The sequence below is a fragment of the Lathamus discolor genome, chromosome 24 (assembly GCF_037157495.1).
Source record: "Lathamus discolor isolate bLatDis1 chromosome 24, bLatDis1.hap1, whole genome shotgun sequence".
In the NCBI taxonomy this organism is placed as follows: Eukaryota; Metazoa; Chordata; class Aves; order Psittaciformes; family Psittacidae; genus Lathamus; species Lathamus discolor.
In genome coordinates, this window is record NC_088907.1 from 2,524,650 (window position 1) to 2,541,147 (window position 16,498).

General features: G+C 64.8%; 2 protein-coding genes across 2 annotated transcripts; both read right to left on the reverse strand.

Moving 5' to 3' along the window:
- Nucleotides 1-1,050: 1,050 nt before the first annotated feature.
- LOC136003961 (dnaJ homolog subfamily A member 1-like) lies at nt 1,051-3,761 on the reverse strand. The gene is made up of 6 exons (XM_065660025.1): nt 3,680-3,761; nt 3,205-3,354; nt 2,407-2,586; nt 1,795-1,921; nt 1,474-1,701; nt 1,051-1,383 (listed from the first exon to the last, which is right to left on the reverse strand). Exons 2-6 carry the CDS (start codon nt 3,334-3,336, stop codon nt 1,115-1,117), a joined length of 936 nt encoding a protein of 311 aa, XP_065516097.1. The 5' UTR covers nt 3,337-3,354; nt 3,680-3,761; the 3' UTR covers nt 1,051-1,114.
- Nucleotides 3,762-8,882: 5,121 nt separating this feature from the next.
- NES (nestin) lies at nt 8,883-15,580 on the reverse strand. Its single transcript, XM_065660186.1, has 4 exons — nt 14,734-15,580; nt 14,009-14,133; nt 13,499-13,572; nt 8,883-13,057 (listed from the first exon to the last, which is right to left on the reverse strand). Exons 1-4 carry the CDS (start codon nt 15,544-15,546, stop codon nt 9,246-9,248), a joined length of 4,824 nt encoding a protein of 1,607 aa, XP_065516258.1. The 5' UTR covers nt 15,547-15,580; the 3' UTR covers nt 8,883-9,245.
- Between the last annotated feature and the right edge of the window lie 918 nt (nt 15,581-16,498).

Below are 16,498 nucleotides of genomic sequence, written 5' to 3' on the forward strand. Positions count from 1 at the left end.
TGTGTCCCAGGGCATCCCGATCCCAGCATCCTCACAGGGGTGTCCCAATGCATCCCGATCCCAGCATCCTCACTGGGCTGTCCCAATGCATCCCGATCCCAGCATCCTCACTGGGCTGTCCCAGTGCATCCCGATCCCAGCATCCTCACTGGGGTGTCCCAGGGCATCCCGATCCAGCATCCTCACAGGGGTGTCCCAGTGCATCCCGATCCCAGCATCCTCACAGGGGTGTCCAGGGCATCCCGATCCAGCATCCTCACAGGGGTGTCCCAGTGCATCCCGATCCCAGCATCCTCACAGGGGTGTCCCAATGCATCCCGTTCCCAGCATCCTCACTGGGGTGTCCCAATGCATCCCAGTCCCAATCCCAGCATTCTCCCAGGGGTGTCCCAGTGCATCCTGTCCCAATCCCAGCATCCTCACAGGGGTGTCCCAGTGCATCCCAGTCCCAATCCCACCATCCTCACAGGGGTGTTCAAATGCACCCTGGTCCCAATCGCAGTCCCCTAACAGGGGTGTCCCAGTGCATCCGGACCCAATCCCAGCCTCTTCACAGGGGTGTCCCAAGGCATCCCAGTCCCAATCCCAGCCTCACAAGGGTGCCCCAGTGCATCCCAGTCCCAGCCTCTTCACAGGGGTGTCCAAGTGCATCCCAATCCCAGCCCCCTCACAGGGGTATCCCAGTGCATCCTGCTCCCAATTCCAGCCTCACAGGGGTATCCCAGTGCATCCCAGTCCCAATTCCAGCCTCACAGGGGTATCCCAGTGCATCCCGCTCCCAATTCCAGCCTCACAGGGGTATCCCAGTGCATCCCAGTCCCAATTCCAGCCTCACAGGGGTATCCCAGTGCATCCTGCTCCCAATTCCAGCCTCACAGGGGTATCCCAGTGCATCCCAGTCCCAATTCCAGCCTCACAGGGGTATCCCAGTGCATCCCGCTCCCAATTCCAGCCTCACAGGGTATCCCAGTGCATCCCAGTCCCAATTCCAGCCTCACAGGGTATCCAGTGCATCCTGCTCCCAATTCCAGCCTCACAGGGTATCCCAGTGCATCCCAGTCCCAATTCCAGCCTCACAGGGGTATCCCAGTGCATCCCAGTCCCAATTCCAGCCTCACAGGGGTATCCAGTGCATCCCGCTCCCAATCCCACCTGGCTGGGAGGCCAGGAGCAGGCTCCTGTTGTCCAGGGTGCGGATGACCTGGCGGCAGCCGCACAGCGCATCGGCCAGGCTGATCTCCCTGCGGACAATGAGGTCGTCCCCGCTGCGCCGGAACACGGGATGCTCCTTCTGATCCAGGACGATGATGATGTCGCCAGGCTCCAGCCCCGGCACCTGGTCCCCTTCCTCATGGAACGTGATCTTCTGCCCGTCCTTCATGCCTATGGGATGGGGAAGCGGAGCTCAGGGCAGGGGGAAGTGGAACCCATGGAGGGGGTCCCCCTCGGCCTCCAACCACGGCCCCATCCCACCTTTATCCAGGTGGACGCTGAGGATCTTCTTCTCCCTGACCACCTTGCGGCCGTTGCAGGAGAGGCAGCAATCCCGAGGCCGGATCCACTCGCCCTGGCCCTGGCACTGGGAGCACACGGTCTGGATCTGCTGGATCATGTTGGGCCCCAGCTGATGGATCCGCACCTCCATGCCCGAGCCGTGGCACTTGGGACACCTCCTTTGAGCACCCTCCCGCACCCCACAGCCTGTGGGGAGGGATGAGGAAGGGTGAGGAGGGGGCTGCGGTGTTGGGGACCCCCCCCCTCGGCCCCATCCCACCTTGGTACCCTGATGCTCACCTCCGCACTTCCTGCAGATGACGTTCTTCTGCAGGGACAGCTTCCGCGTGGTGCCGTTGTAGAGGTCCTCCAGGGACACGGAGAGCTGGTGCACCACGGTCTTCCCTGCGCGGAAACCGGGATGAGCCTTCGCGCCCAGCCCCTGCTCTCCGTAGGGCACCGAGCTTCCTTCCATCCCTTCGGCTCCGAAGGGATCCGGGACGGACGCGGGGCTCCCACCCCAGCACCCTGCCCTAATTGCCCCGCTATTAAATCGTGCCACAAGCAGGGCAAGGCCGCCGCCTCGCCCTCTCGCCGTGACCCAGGCCAAAAGCACGCCAGGAGTCACCCGAGCGGCTCCGCACGCCGGAGCCTCCCCAAGCAGCCCAGGGCAGCGCCGGGGCTGAGTCAGCCCCAGCCCCGGGGCCAGCGGGGGAAAGCCGGGCCCAAGCCAGGGAAGGGCCCTTTGAAGAGGGGGCAGAGGAGAAAGTCATCAAGGGCTGAGGAGGAAGGCGTCGGGCTCAGCGCCGCGGGCACGGGGGTGGCCCAAAGAGCCCGGTCCTGCTACCCCCCCCCCCCCAAAAGCAGGGCTTGGGGGTCCCGTTGGTGCCCGTACCTCTCCTGTCGCCCGGCCGCGCATCCGCACCCCCCTCCGAAGAAGAAGTCGAAGATGTCCATGGGGGAGCCGAAGCCGGCGCTGCCGCCGCGGTTGCCCAAGCCCCCTTCCTTCATGGCGCGCTCCCCGCCGCGGTCGTAGAGAGCCCGTTTGTGGGTGTCCGAGAGCACCTCGTAGGCTTGGGAGATCTGCTTGAACTGGGGGGGGGGGGGGAAAGGGGGTGAGATCGGAGGGGAATGGGGGGAGAGGGGGAAAATGGGGTGAGATGGGGGGGAAAGTGGGGTGACATGGAGGGGAATGGGGTCAGATGGGGAGAATGGGGTCAGATGGGAGGGAAAGTGGGGTGAGATGGGGGGAATGGGGTGAGATGAGGGGGAATGGGGTGAGATGAGGGGGAATGGGGTGAGATGAGGGGGAATGGGGTGAGACAGGGGGGAATGGGGTGAGATAGGAAGGAAAGTGGGGTGACATGGAAGGGAATGGGGTCAGATGGGGGAATGGGGTCAGATGGGAGGGAAAGTGGGGTGAGATGGGGGGAATGGGGCGAGATGAGGGGGAATGGGGTGAGACAGGAGGGAATGGGGTCAGATAGGAAGGAAAGTGGGGTGAGATGGGGGGAATGGGGTGAGATGGGGGAATGGGGTGAGATGAGGGTGAAAGTGGGGTGACATGGAGGGGAATAGGGTGAGATGCGGAAATGGGGTGAGACAGGAGGGGAACGGGGTTCGACGGGGGGGGAATGGGGTGAGATAGGAGGGGAATGGGGTGAGATAGGAGGGGAATGGGGTTTGACGGGGGGGACGCGCTGCTCGCACCCGCTCGCCCTCGCTGGGGTTCTTGTCGGGGTGGTAGCGCAGCGCCAGGCGCCGGTACGCCCGCTTGATCTCGTCCAGCGTGGCCGCGGGCCGCACGCCCAGCAGATCGTAGTAACCGGTTTCCTTCACCATGGTCCCGGCCGCGCCGCGCTGCGACAGAGCCGCCACATCCCCATAGCACCCATAGGGTCAGCGGGGACCCCCCCCCACCGAGCACCGGGACCCCCCCCCCCCCGAGCACCGGGACCCCCCCCCCGAGCACCGGGACCCCCCCCCCCCCGAGCACCGGGACCCCCCCCCCCCGAGCACCGGCACCACCGAAGGCCGGGCCGGGGCGGCCGGGCCGCGCTGCTGACAGGCCCCGGAGACCCCGTACCGGGCCCGGCCGCTGCTGCCCCGGGGCCGCCGGTACCGGTCCGGGCGCTGCCAAGCGGGGGGCACCGGAGGGCACCGGGCCGGGGCCGCCATCACTCACCGCCGCTCCGCTCCCGTCTCCGAACTCTCTGGAAGCCGGGGACACGCCCCCCTCGCTTCCATTGGCTGCGGACCGCCTCCTGCGCCCCTCCCGCAGCGCTCATTGGCTGCGGACAGCCTCCTGCCCGCCTGTCGCCGCGCCCATTGGCAGCCCCTCCTCAGCCTCCGGCCCCGATCTCGGTTTTCATTGGTTACAAGCTGTTCCAGGATGAGGAAGACGATTGGCTGTGATATACTGCCGGGTCCCCCTCCTAGACAAGACGCTTCTTTCATTGGCTAGAACAAAGTGGCCAATGAGGGGAAGGCGTGCGTGTACCGAGCGCTGCGGACGGCCCGCAGGGGGCGCCATAGTGCGCGGTGCCTGTAGCGTTGGGACCCGGTCGCGATAGGACCCGGTCGCGACCGCGCCCGACCCCGAGGGGCAGGGGGGGAGCAGCAAGAGGAGTCTGGGGGGGGTCCATGTCCCCCTGTTTGGGGGGGGCAGCAGGGAGAGGTTTGGGGGGTCCATGGTGGAGAAGGAGGAGGATGAGGGGGGGTCCCGTGGACATGGAGGTGACCCCCCCCCCCCCGAAACCCAAGCCCGGCAGTTGTCGCCCCGATGGGGTTTCAGGGGACCCCCCCCCCCACCTCCACCTGCCCGCGCCTGGAATGCGGTCGGGATTCCTGGAGATCTTCCGCCCTGATGGATGGGCAAGGGCTGGTGTGGGGTCAGCAAACTGGGAATGGGGACAGCAAACTGGGAATGGGGACAGCAAACTGGGAATGGGGTCCCCAAACTGGGAATGGGGTCCCCAAACTGGGAATGGGATCCCCAAACTGGGAATGGAGACGTTGAACGGGGAATGGGGTCCCCGAACTGGGAATGGGGCCCCTGAACTGGGAATAGGGCCCCCGAACTGGGAATGGGATCCCCAAACTGGGAATGGAGACGTTGAACGGGGAATGGGGTCCCCAAACTGGGAATGGAGACGTTGAACGGGGAATGGGGTCCCCGAACTGGGAATGGAGACGTTGAACTGGGAATGGGGCCCCTGAACTGGGAATGGGGTCCCCGAACTGGGAATGGAGACGTTGAACAGGGAATGGGGTCCCCAAACTGGGAATGGAGACGTTGAACAGGAAATGGGGTCCCCGAACTGGGAATGGGGCCCCTGAACTGGGAATGGGGTCCCCGAACTGGGAATGGGGTCCCCAAACTGGGAATGGAGACGTTGAACAGGGAATGGGGTCCCCGAACTGGGAATGGGATCCCCGAACTGGGAATGGGGCCCCGGAACTGGGAATGGGGTCCCTGAACTGGGAATGGAGACGTTGAACGGGGAATGGGGTCCCCGAACTGGGAATGGGATCCCCAAACTGGGAATGGGGTCCTCAAACTGGGAATGGAGCCCCCAAACTGGGAATGGGGCCCCCGAACTGGGAATGGGGCCCCTGAACTGGGAATGGGGCCCCCGAACTGGAATGGGGCCCCCGAACTGGGAATGGGGTCCCTGAACTGGGAATGGAGCCCCCAAACTGGGAATGGGGCCCCCGAACTGGAATGGGGCCCCCGAACTGCGCAGGACGCTCTGGAGCCTCACCCCCTTTCTGAAGCCGGACCCAGCCCCAGCTGCGGGGGTGACTCAGGACCGGCCCCGGTCACATCCTGTCCCCACATCCTGCACCGTCCTCAACCCCCCCCCCGTGGCACCAGCCGGGATCTGAGGGGGCTTTTCCTGCGTGTCCGTGGATCCGGGGGGGGGGGGGGGGGGGGGCACATCCCTGTTTGTCCCGGTGCCACCTGCATGCGGACACCGGCAATTCCAGGAGGAAGGAACCGCTTTGTCAGTGGCGTGTCCGGAGTTGAGTCACCTCCTGCCCTCGCTGCCCCCCTCCCGGTGTCCCATAGGTGGGTGCCATGGGGCTCCCTGGGAGAGGGGTATCCCCTTTTCCCGTTGTTGCCTCAGCCCCTTTCCATCTGGGGCTGGATGAGAAGGGAAACTGAGGCACGGCGCTGGTACACACGTGTTGGGATCCGGCCGAGCTGCTTCCCACACTGCATCCCTTTTCCCATCCCATTCCCACCCCACTTAATGATGGGTGGCTGATCCCGGACTGTGCCGCATCCTGCACCCTGTTTATGGGTGCTGGGGGTGCGTAAATGGGAAGGGGAGCATCGCCCCATGGAGACGGGAGCGGAGTCCCAGGGGTTTCCTTACCCTGGGGGTGGGATGCGATGGGATGTGGTGGGATGTGGTGGGATGTGGTGGGATGCGGTGGGATGTGGTGGGATGCGATGAGATGTGATGGGATGCGGTGGGATGTGGTGGGATGCGATGGGATGTGATGGGATGCGATGGGATGTGATGGGATGGGATGGGATGCGGTGGGATGCGATGGGATGTGATGGGATGTGATGGGATGCGATGGGATGTAAAGGGATGTGATGGGATGCGGTGGGATGCGATGGGATGCGATGGGATGTGATGGGATGCGATGGGATGTGATGGGATGCAGTGGGATGCGATGGGATGTGATGGGATGTGGTGGGATGCGATGGGATGTGGTGGGATGCGATGGGATGCGGTGGGATGTGATGGGATGCGGTGGGATGCGATGGGATGTGATGGGATGCGATGGGATGTGATGGGATGTGATGGGATGCGATGGGATGTGATGGGATGCGATGGGATGTGATGGGATGCAATGGGATGTAAAGGGATGTGATGGGATGCGATGGGATGCGATGGGATGCAATGGGATGCGATGGGGAGCATCGCCCCCGGGCCCCCTGCACCCTCCCCGCCGCTGACGGACGGCTCCAGACGCACATTCCCGGCGGGATCCAGCCGCGGGGCTCGGCCTCAGGCATCCGCGATTGCCCCGATTTGGCAGCAGCTGCCGGGGGGGGGGGGGGGGGGGGGGGGGGCAGGACCCAGCAGCTGAATGAGCCCCAAAACCGGGCCAAGAGCTTATTATAGAGACCGGAGCTATTCCGGGGGCTCTGACCCGGGTGAAGGGCGGGGGGGGGGGGGGGGGGAACATCCCGGGAGGGGGTTGCAGGAAGGGATGGAATGGGGATGGGACCCCTGCATCCCTGCTGGAGTGGGGCTGGGGACCCGGTGTGTATGTGGGGGGGGGTGTTTAGGTCCCCATCCATTGTCCCCACCGCAAAGGACAGCCCATAGGGACCACGTCCCCTTGGTGGCCCCAGCGCGGCTCCTGCTCGCCACCCCCCCCCCCCCCCGCAAGGGGCTCGTTGTGGGGAGGGGGCTGCCCCGGCCCCTGCGCTGTATTTTTAGTCCTTTCCTTATAAGGTTCCCAGGAGTTTTTGGGAGCCGGGAACGGGATGAAGTCATCGCTGAGGTCATCCCGACCCCCCCCCCCCCCCCCCTCCCCAAGCCCTCACCCCATAGGAGGTTTTGTGGTGGCTCCATTGAAATCCCACTCTCGCCAAACAAAACCCCTCCCGGCTGCGGGGGGCCGGGCTGGGGTGGGGTGGGGGGGGGTCTTAAAGCAGCAGCCCCACAGCCCCCCCCCCCCCAACCATGGCTGGACCCCCCCCCCCCCCCTCGCCCTGTGCCCGCAGTGGTTTGGTGGCTCCTGGTCTGCAGGGGGGGGGGGGTATGGGAGGGATGCAGGTGCCCTGTGTCCCATTGGCACACGTTTGGTCCCATCGGGACACACTTGGTCCTGTTGGGAACACGCTCGGATTCCTTATGGAGATGCTCGGTCCCATCAGGGTGCACCTGGTTCCATCCAGGACACACTCAATCCCATCGGGAACGTGCTTGGTCCCATCACGGACATGCTCATCCCTGGGACAGGCTTGGTCCCATCATGGCCATGCTTGATCCCATCAGGGCACACTTGGTGCCACCATGGACACGTTTGGACCAGTTTGGGACGCGCTTGGACCAGTTTGGGACGCGCTTTGTCCCACTGAGGACACATTTGGGACCCTGGGGTCTGCGAACCCACCCCGCCGGGTGCCCCATAGCCCTGGGCAGCCTCATCCCATCCTCCTCCTCCTCCTCCTCCTCCTCCTCCTCCTCTCCTCCACCATCTGTGCCCCCTCGTCGCTTTGTCAGCACCGGCTGGAATGTGGATTCATTTCATTAGGAATGTCACCCCCCGCCTTGGGAATCTCCTGGTGCATCCATGCATCCATCCATCCGCTGCCATCACCGGGCAGCTCTGGGGGGGGGGACACACACACACACCGGGGAGGGGGGAACCGGAGCTGCCATTGGGCTGATGCTACCCAGGCTGATCCCGGCCTCGGCGCCTGCTCCAGCTCATCCCGGAGCTTGTGTTTGATTTCATCCCGGTGCTTGGATCTGCTGGAGTTTCACCTTAAAAGGAAACCATCACCCTCGGGCTTGGGGTGCGGGGGGGGAAAGGGGAGGGCCGGGGGCTTCCTATGAGGAAAGGCAGAGCCACGGTGGGTCCTTATCGCTCCCTGGCTCCCAGCATCCCGGTGCTGGCACGGGCTGCATCCGGAGTGTGGGTGAGCAATGGGGCCAGGCAGGCGGGCACCCGAAGGGCGATGCTGAGCGCACCCATCAGCACCAGTGGGTGCTGCCGGTCTTGTCCCCTTGCCCAGGGTGACTCAGCCCTTTGCTCGGGATAAAGGAACCCATTCTGTGCCCGGAGGCTGATTTATGCAGCGCCGTCCCCACGCCTGCTCACACAAAGGGCATTGAACCCCCCCCAGGCTCTTCCCAGCCCCATCCTGAGGCTCAGCATCCTTTGGGAAAAGGGGCAAAGATGCGTCAGAGCCCCGTCAGGATGATGAGGGCCCCAGTGTGGTGCTCTGGGGTACTGGTCCCAAGGGCATCCTGCCTGATCCAGGCAGGAATAGAGGCTGGATTTGCTGGCTCATGGCTGGAGGCGCTGGCACCGGGATGGGGTGGGCTGGAATCCCATCCCGCTCCAGCCCAGGCAGAGGTCTTTCCCTGGCTGGTTCCATGGATCTGTGATCACCCAGGAGGGGCTGCATTGCCCTGGAATGGGGAGCATCACCCCAGGGGTCCCAGCAGGGATGCAGGAGCATCACCCTGGGGATGGGAGAGCATCGACCCATGGATGGGGGTCACATGAGCCTGGGGATGGGGACCATCACCCTGGAGATGCACAATGGGGACATCGGGGAGCATCCTCCTGGGGCCCCTGATCCCAATCCGTGGTGGCAGCTTCCCTGGGGCTGGAATGAGGAGAGGAGCTGGAGGCCGAGGCTTTATTAACTTAACATCACGGCAGCGAACGCACCCGGCGTGGGTCACCCCATGTGGGGAGCGGGGACCCCGCGGTGTCATCCTTGGGTGCTGCACCCTATGGGGTGGAGATGGGAGGGGGAAAAGATGGGGTTCAATTAAATACAGCCACAAGCACACACCCGGAGCGGGCAGAGATGGGGCCGGGTCTCTGCATGCGACCCATGGCCTTGGTGGCTCTTCATTGAGAGGGGACACAAAAACCCACACAAAGGTGTTAGAGACCATGAGGGGAGGGAGGGCGTTAGGTGGGGGGGTGGCAAGAGGGGGTGCTGGGTTATGACAGGGTGGGGGGTACCGGAGGGGTCCCCATCACTCATCCCCCATGGAGCAGGGCTCCTGCTCGGCTCGGATGGGGACGGTGTCGCCGTGTTTGCCACATGCGGTGGCATCGGCTGCTTTGGTACCAGCAGCATCTCCGGTACCCGGCGTGGCCACGGTGGGGTCTGTGCTCTCCATAGGGAACGCCGGAGCGGTGCCGGCGATGCCGTTGGGCACCTCCTCGCTGAACTCAGCCAGGTCCTCCAGGCTGGCGGCGCGGTGCAGCCCGTTCTCAGCCCGCACCGGAGCCGCCTCCGCCGGTGCCTCCTGCACCGTGGGCTCCTCCTCGCTGGATGAGGTCGGGGAGGAACCTTCTCCAGCATCCTCGGTGCCGCCGGGCCCCTGCTCCCTGCCCTCGGCCGCCCTCGCGCCCATCACCAGCTCCTGGTTGAACTCCAAGGCTTGCTCCACGAGCTCCAGGAGATCCCGGTCCTCCGGGATGCCCAGCGGCATCTCCACGGCATCCGGTTGCTCTTCAAGCACCTCTGAGGACCCCTCCTGCTCCGGCACGGGGCTGGCATGAGGTGGCTCAGCCTCGGGGGGCTCCTTGTCCTCAGCTGGGAGAGGGCTGTCACCATCCCCTGCTTCCTGCTCCATGGATGGGTGCTGCTCATCTGGTGGGTGCTGCTCATCTGATGGGTGCTGCTCAGCTGATGGATGCTGCTCATCCGATGGGTGCTCCTCATCTGATGGGTGCTCTTCATCTGATGGGTGCTCCTCTTCTGGTGGATGGTCCTCATCTGATGGGTGCTGCTCATCTGAAGGGTGCTGCTCATCTGAAGGATGCTGCTCATCTAATGGATACTCCTCTTCTGATGGATGCTGCTCATCTGATGGGTGCTCCTCTTCTGGTGGATGCTCCTCTTCTGGTGGATGCAGCTTATCTGATGCATGTTCCTCACCTGATGGATGCTGCTCATCTAATGGATACTCCTCAGTTGATGGGTGCTCCTCATCTGATAGGTGCTCCTCATCTGATAGGTGCTGTTCATCTGATGGATGCTGCTCATTTGATGGGTGCTGCTCATCTGATGGGTGCTGCTCATCTGATGGGTGCTGCTCATCTGATGGGTGCTCCTCATCTGATGGATACTCCTCAACTGATGGATGCTGCTCATCTGATGGGTGCTGCTCATCTGATGGGTGCTGCTCTGCTTGGTGGGGCAGAGGAACCGGCACCTCCTGGGGCTGGAGCGCTGCCGGAGGGATGGGCTCGGCCATGGGCTCCTCCTCCTCCTCCTCCAGCCCCAGGCTGCAGCCTTGGGATGTTCCGGCACTGTCCGGCTCCACCGCTCCATCGAGCTCCTCGTCTGGTTCAGCAGCTTGGGCTGGTTCCTCAGTGCCTCCTGCCACCGGCCCCATGGCCCCGGGCACAACAGGGCCTTCCTCCGGCTCCGAGGAACCCCCCTCAGCCTCTTCCTCCTCCTTCTTCAGCATCTCTGTGGGCATCCTCATGGCTGCATCTGCTCCAACTGATGCCTCAAAGTGCCCTTGGTTCCCTGGCGCTGGGGATGCTCCTCCAGCAGCCCCCACATCATCTCTGCTGCCTTCGCTTGCTTCAGCTTTGATCTCTTCGAAGTCCTCGGAGACCTCGGCTTCCTCCGAGCTGGAAACCTCTTGGCTTGGAGCAGAGACTATGAAGTAACCTTCCTCCTCCTCAGCACCCTCTGCCTCCTCCTCAGCACCCTCTGCCTCCTCCTCAGCACCCTCTGCCCCTGCCTCCTCCTCACGGCTCTGGGCCATGCTGGATGCTGGGGGCTTGTCCCTCCCTTCCAGCCACCCTTCATCCTCTGGAGCTCCTTCAGATGCTGCCTCCGAGGTGTCCTCAGCCTCCGGAGGGGTTTGGCTGGATGGGGCCGCATCCAACACCTCCCCTCCATAGAGGTGCAGGGGGGTGCTGTCGGGCAGGGTGTCCTCCAGCTCCAGCGTCCTGCCTGGCCCTGCTGCCTCCTCCAGCTCCCCCGAGCCCCCATCTTCATCCTCATCCTCCTCTAATGGCCCATCCCTCTCCACGCCTGGTGCCTGCTGAAGCTCCGCAGGGCTGGAGCCGGGAGCATCATCAGCATCCTCATCATCAGCATCCTCGTGATCAGCATCCTCATCACGTCCTTCCCATGGCTCCTCCAGAGCCTCGGCCAGCTCCGGGCTCTCCCCTCGCCCGAGGGGACCGGTGGGGACCGCCTGCCCCATGGAGCCGCCCTGCTCATCCCTCGCCAGCTCCGGGGCCGGCTCAGCCCCTTCAGCCCCCTGTGCTTGGGTTCCCTCTGGCCATGCCCCAGCTCTGTCCTCCCCTTCCAGCCCTCCCGTGCTCAATGCGCTCTCCTCTGTCCCCAGAGCCCCCTCCGTGTCCTCCGCTGCCTCCTCCCAGTCCTCTGCAGGGGGCTTTTGGCCCCAGGGCTCCTCTCCTTGCTCGGGCTCCCGCTCCCCTTCCATGAAGCCCTTTCCCTGCGGCTCCTCCTGGGCTCCGCTCTCCTGGCCCAGGGCTCCGGGTCCTGCCCAGGGCTCAGCCCCCAGCACCCCCCCGCCGGCCTCCCCCTCTTCTTCCTCCCCTTCAGCTCTGCCTGAGCCCTCCCCTTCCTCCGCATCTCCCTCAGCCCCCGACGGAGCCTCCTCTGCAGGGGTGGCCCCGTGGATGCTCCAGGGCTCCTGCTCGGGGCACGCCTCCCGCCCCCTTTCCTGCCCTGCCTCGCACCCAGGCTCCTGGTGCTCAGGATCATCCTGCTCTCCATCAGTAACGTCCTCATCCAGGCCCGGGGGGCTTCCCCCGAGGGCAGCACCAGCAGCTGCGGCTTCCCTTGGTGGGGACTCCTCTTGGTGCCCATCCATCCCCTCACCCTGGAAGTCACCGCGCTCCCCGCAGGGGATGTGGGATGCCCCCTCTGCCTCCTCCTCCTCCTCTTCCTCCGGGTGCGATGCCTCCATGCTTGGGACCTCCACCTCTTCCTCCCCTTGCTCTGGCTCTTCCCAACTGGGCCCCATCTGGCCAGGGCTGCTCACGTCCTCTTCCTGGGCCACCACTTCTGGTTCCCTTGGGCTCAGCACAGGGGGAATCTCCTCTTCCCACTCTCCCATCTCTTCCCGGCCCGCAGGGGCACTTAGGGAAGCAGCAAAGCCACAAGGAGGGGACGTGGCTCCGTCCCGCTGGGTGCTGCTCTCCGCACCCAGCCCCTGGACCATCAACTCCTCAACCTTCTCCTCTGCTTCAGGGGCTTCATCATCCTCGTCACCCTCAGAGGGGTCTTGCCCTTCTCCTCCCTCTGCCACAGCCTCAGTGTGGGGAATGGGGCTGCAGGCATCCTGGGGGGCCCAGGCAGCGCTGAGTATGGGCTCTTCTTTGGCTTGAGCATCATCCTTCATCTCCTTGAGCGCATCCTCCAGCGCCTCGTTGACCAGCTGGGCCGGGTACCGCAGGCTGTGGGGCTTCTCCATGGCTTCGGGTGCGGGATGCTCCTTCCCTTGGCTCCTCCCATCCCCATCTCCCCCCAGCCAGGCAGGACCCTCCCCTGGGCTCCCCAGCGTGGGGCTGGGGGGCTCTGGGGGAAGCTGGATGGGCTGTGAGGGGCTTGCTGCAGGGAAGTCGGGAGCATCCCATGGTGCTGGGCTATGGGCAGCATTGATGCGCTGGAGCTCCCTGGTACCCGTGCTTGGGGTCTGGGGGCTCAGAGCATCACTCGGGGCTTTCCCTGGCTGCCCCCTCCCCTCTGCCCTGGTGAAGGGCAAGGGGCTGGCTCGGTGCTCCCAGGGCAGCGTCCTCCTGGCCTCGGGGCCCAGCTTGGTGCCGCTGCTCCCCTCCAGCTTGAGATCTGCAAAGAGCGAGGGGCAGAGGGTGAGGAGCCGCTTGTGGGGCTCCTCCATCCCCCCCCCCCCCCCCATCACCTCTCGCTGCCCCTGCGCCTATTTTTAAACAGCTCCTTGATGGGAAGTGGGAAATTCCTGCCTGGAATGCTGCGGATGCCAGTGCTCCTGAGGAGGGAGGGGGGGGGGGGGGGTGTTGGCATCCCACAGGGATGATAAACTCTTATCATGCCAGGAGCTCTCTGGATGCTGTTCACACCTTCCTATCAGAGCTGAGCAACCAGCCAGGAAAGCTGCGTCTATATCGAGCCTCATCCCAAAATCCCCCATCCTGGTGCCAGGGATGGAGCCGGGGATTGTGCCAGGGATGGAGCCGGGGATGGAGCTGGGGATGGAGCCGGGGATGGAGCTGGGGATGGAGGCGGGATGGAGCCGGGGTGGTCCCTTACCTCTCAAGCCGTTGGCCAGCCGGTATTCCCCCACTGGCATTTGCAAGCGGGTGCTCTCTGCTTCCAGCAGCGTCCTGCAGGGAGAGGAACGCGATGGGTGCCCCATGGTGGGTGCTGCAGGGTGGGAGCTGCACCTCGCAGGGAAACTGAGGCACGGGGGGGGGGCTGAGGGGGCTCTGCTGCTCTATCCCCCACCCCCCCCCCCCGCCTTGCTCCCGTCTCCCGTCCCATCCCCCTGTTCCTAGGATTAGTGTCCGCTCCGGTGACATCATGCTCTGCCGGGGCCGGCGCTGGGGACAGCCCCTATTCTCATGCTAATTGTGCCCCCCCTCAGCACCGGCAGCCGCCTTTGTCTGGGGCCATCTGGAAGGGCAGGAAGGGGGACACCCCCTTTGCAAGGACCCCCCCTCTTTATCCCCGAGACCTCCCCCCCCCCCCCCCCCCCAAAAAAAAAAGCATCTCCCGTGCGTGCCCGCCGTGCTCCCCGGCCGCATCCCCATCGGACCTCACCTGTAGGTCGCCACTTCCAGGCTCAGGGACATCTTGAGGTGCATGAGCTGCTGCCTGTCCTCCAGGACCTGGGCGATCTGCACCCGCAGCCTCTGCTTCTCCTGCTCCAGGGCCTCCAGCGCCAGCTGCGGGATGGGAGCAGGGACACCTCAGCCCTGTCCCAGCCCTGCGGGCCATGGGAGCATGCGGGTGGCTCCTGCTTCCACCCGTCCTCCGTTCCATAGGGAAAAGGGGTCCTGGGCGCTTGGTTTGAGGGGGGGCTGAGGATGGGGAGAGGGGGCGAGGGGAGGAACGATGCCACAAAGCGATGGGGAGGGGGCTGCGAGGGAGGGAATGCGGGCGGGATTCCTGACTGCGGGATGCCGGTGTTGGAAAGAAGCATCTTGGGCTTCTCTCGCTCTGTGGTGCCCGTGGCTGATCCCAGGACCTGGAACAAAGAGGGCGCCTTCCCCGGGCGCTATCCCGGCATTCCAGCCCCATTCCCCCTCTGCTGAATGACTTCTGCAGCTGTTGGGCTGCAGCTGCAATAAAGTCGGTCGGAGTTTATCCTGCCCATGACCACATCCCCCCCTCGCACCCTGCCTGCGCCCAGCACCGGCTGCTCCGCTGGGATGAGGAGCAGCAGCTCCAGGCAGGTTGATGGAAACGGAGCCAGTGCTGCTCCCCTGGTCCTTGCCGTGGTGGGGGACAGGAATGCCCCCGAGCCGCTCTGCTCCTTCACCCACCTGGAACTTCTCTGCCTCCCCGCGCTGCTCCTGCCACTGCCGGGACACGGACTCCTCCAGCATCTCCTTCCGCGCTTTGAGCCCGGCCAGGTCCTTCTCCAGGCGCTGGAGCTGGAGCTGGCTCTGCTGGTTCTCCTCCACAGCCTTCCAGAGGTTCTCCTTGGCCTGGCACAGGGAACCCTCCAGCTGCGACACCTCCGTCTTGTAGGTCTCCACCGCCCCTTTCCAGATCTCCGAGAGCCTCTTGGAGTAATCCTCCACCTCCAGCGGCTGGAAAGCCACGGGCGCGCAGCGGAAGCTCTCCAGGCTCTGCGAGAAGCCGGCGAGGTCCTGCTCCAACCCCGCTTTCTCCTCCTCGTGCACCTCCAGCAGAGCTTCCACCTCCTTCTGCAGCCGCACGGCGCTCTCCTTGAGCCAGATCTGCGCCCTCCGCTCCTCCTCCAGCTCCTTCCTGCTCAGCGAGAGCTGCTGCTTGGCCGCTTCCCGGGCCGCCTGCTCCTTCTGGCACCTACTCCTCACCCGCTGCACCTCCTCGTAGAGGCTGTCCCGGGCCAGCTCCGCCGCGCACTTCCCGCTGTAGGCGTCCCGCAGCGCATCCCGCAGCGCCCGCAGCTCCTCCTCGTACTTGCCCCGCCGCTGGTCCCCGGCCGGGCCGCTCCTGGAGCTCTGGATCTCGGCTCTCAGCGCCTCGTTCTCCTCCTCCAGCACCTTCACCCGCGCCAGGTAAGCTTCCAGCCGCTTGTTGAGCTCCCACATCTGCAGCGATTCCTCGCCCAAGGCTCTCGCCCCGCTCAAGCTCGCGGTGCTCAGCATCGCTGCCGGGGGATGCCGGGGATGCTCTGGAAGAGGGGGAAGGCAGGGAGGGAAGAGTGCCTGGAGCAGAGGGGAGCGCAGCTATTCATACTGCACGCTGGGCAAGTGGGAGGCCCCTGCGGCCCGGGCGAGTCGCCAGGTTTAACCCTTCCGCTCCTGCCTGGCTCCAGCCCACCGGGGCTCCAGCCGCTTGAGCCCCCCCCCCCCCCAACCCCTCTCCAGCTGTGCGCCAGATGTGATGTTCCAGCCTTGGGGAAGAGCAAGGTGTTTCTTGGCACTTTAGGAAGGTGGTGGAAAGGGTTGGATCCCCCCCTGGTATGGCTTGGCTGGGCAAATCTCCTCCTCTCAAAGCTTGGGTGCTCTTCTGTGGGGCTGGAGGGGCTGCTGTGGGGCTGGAGGGGCTGCTGTGGGGCTGGAAGGGCCGCTCTGGGTGTCGGCATGGAGCATGGGAGATGTCCAAAGGTGGGCTGGCGATGAGGGCATCCCTTCCTTGCTGCTCCGAAGCGGGGGGCAAGGAAGCCCAACGGAACCCGTCTGTGGTCCCACATTCCCGGGAGGGTGCTGGCTGGGAACAGCGGTGCCTCTCCGTGACCAGTTTTGAGCTCAGTGCCCTGCACCCACAACGACATCGCTTTGGCACAGGGGGGACGCGGACGGGGGCACAGGGCATCACCCCGGCCACCCCCCCCCCCCCCCCCCCGCAATGGGGTGCTGCATCCAGCTGTGTCCAGCTGCAGCCTCCTCGCATTCCACATGGGAAGCCCGACGGCGACTGCAGCCGGTTCAGCGCCTGAGACTTGGCAAGAGCCGGCTCCACGTTTTGATTCCAATGCGGGGGGCGAGGGGAGGAGGCTCCGAACTGGAAAATCGGGAACAAAAGAAGCAGGAAAACGTCGGATGGGGAGAAACTTGTTACCGGCCTTACCCCCCCCCCCCCCCCCCGGCCTCCCCA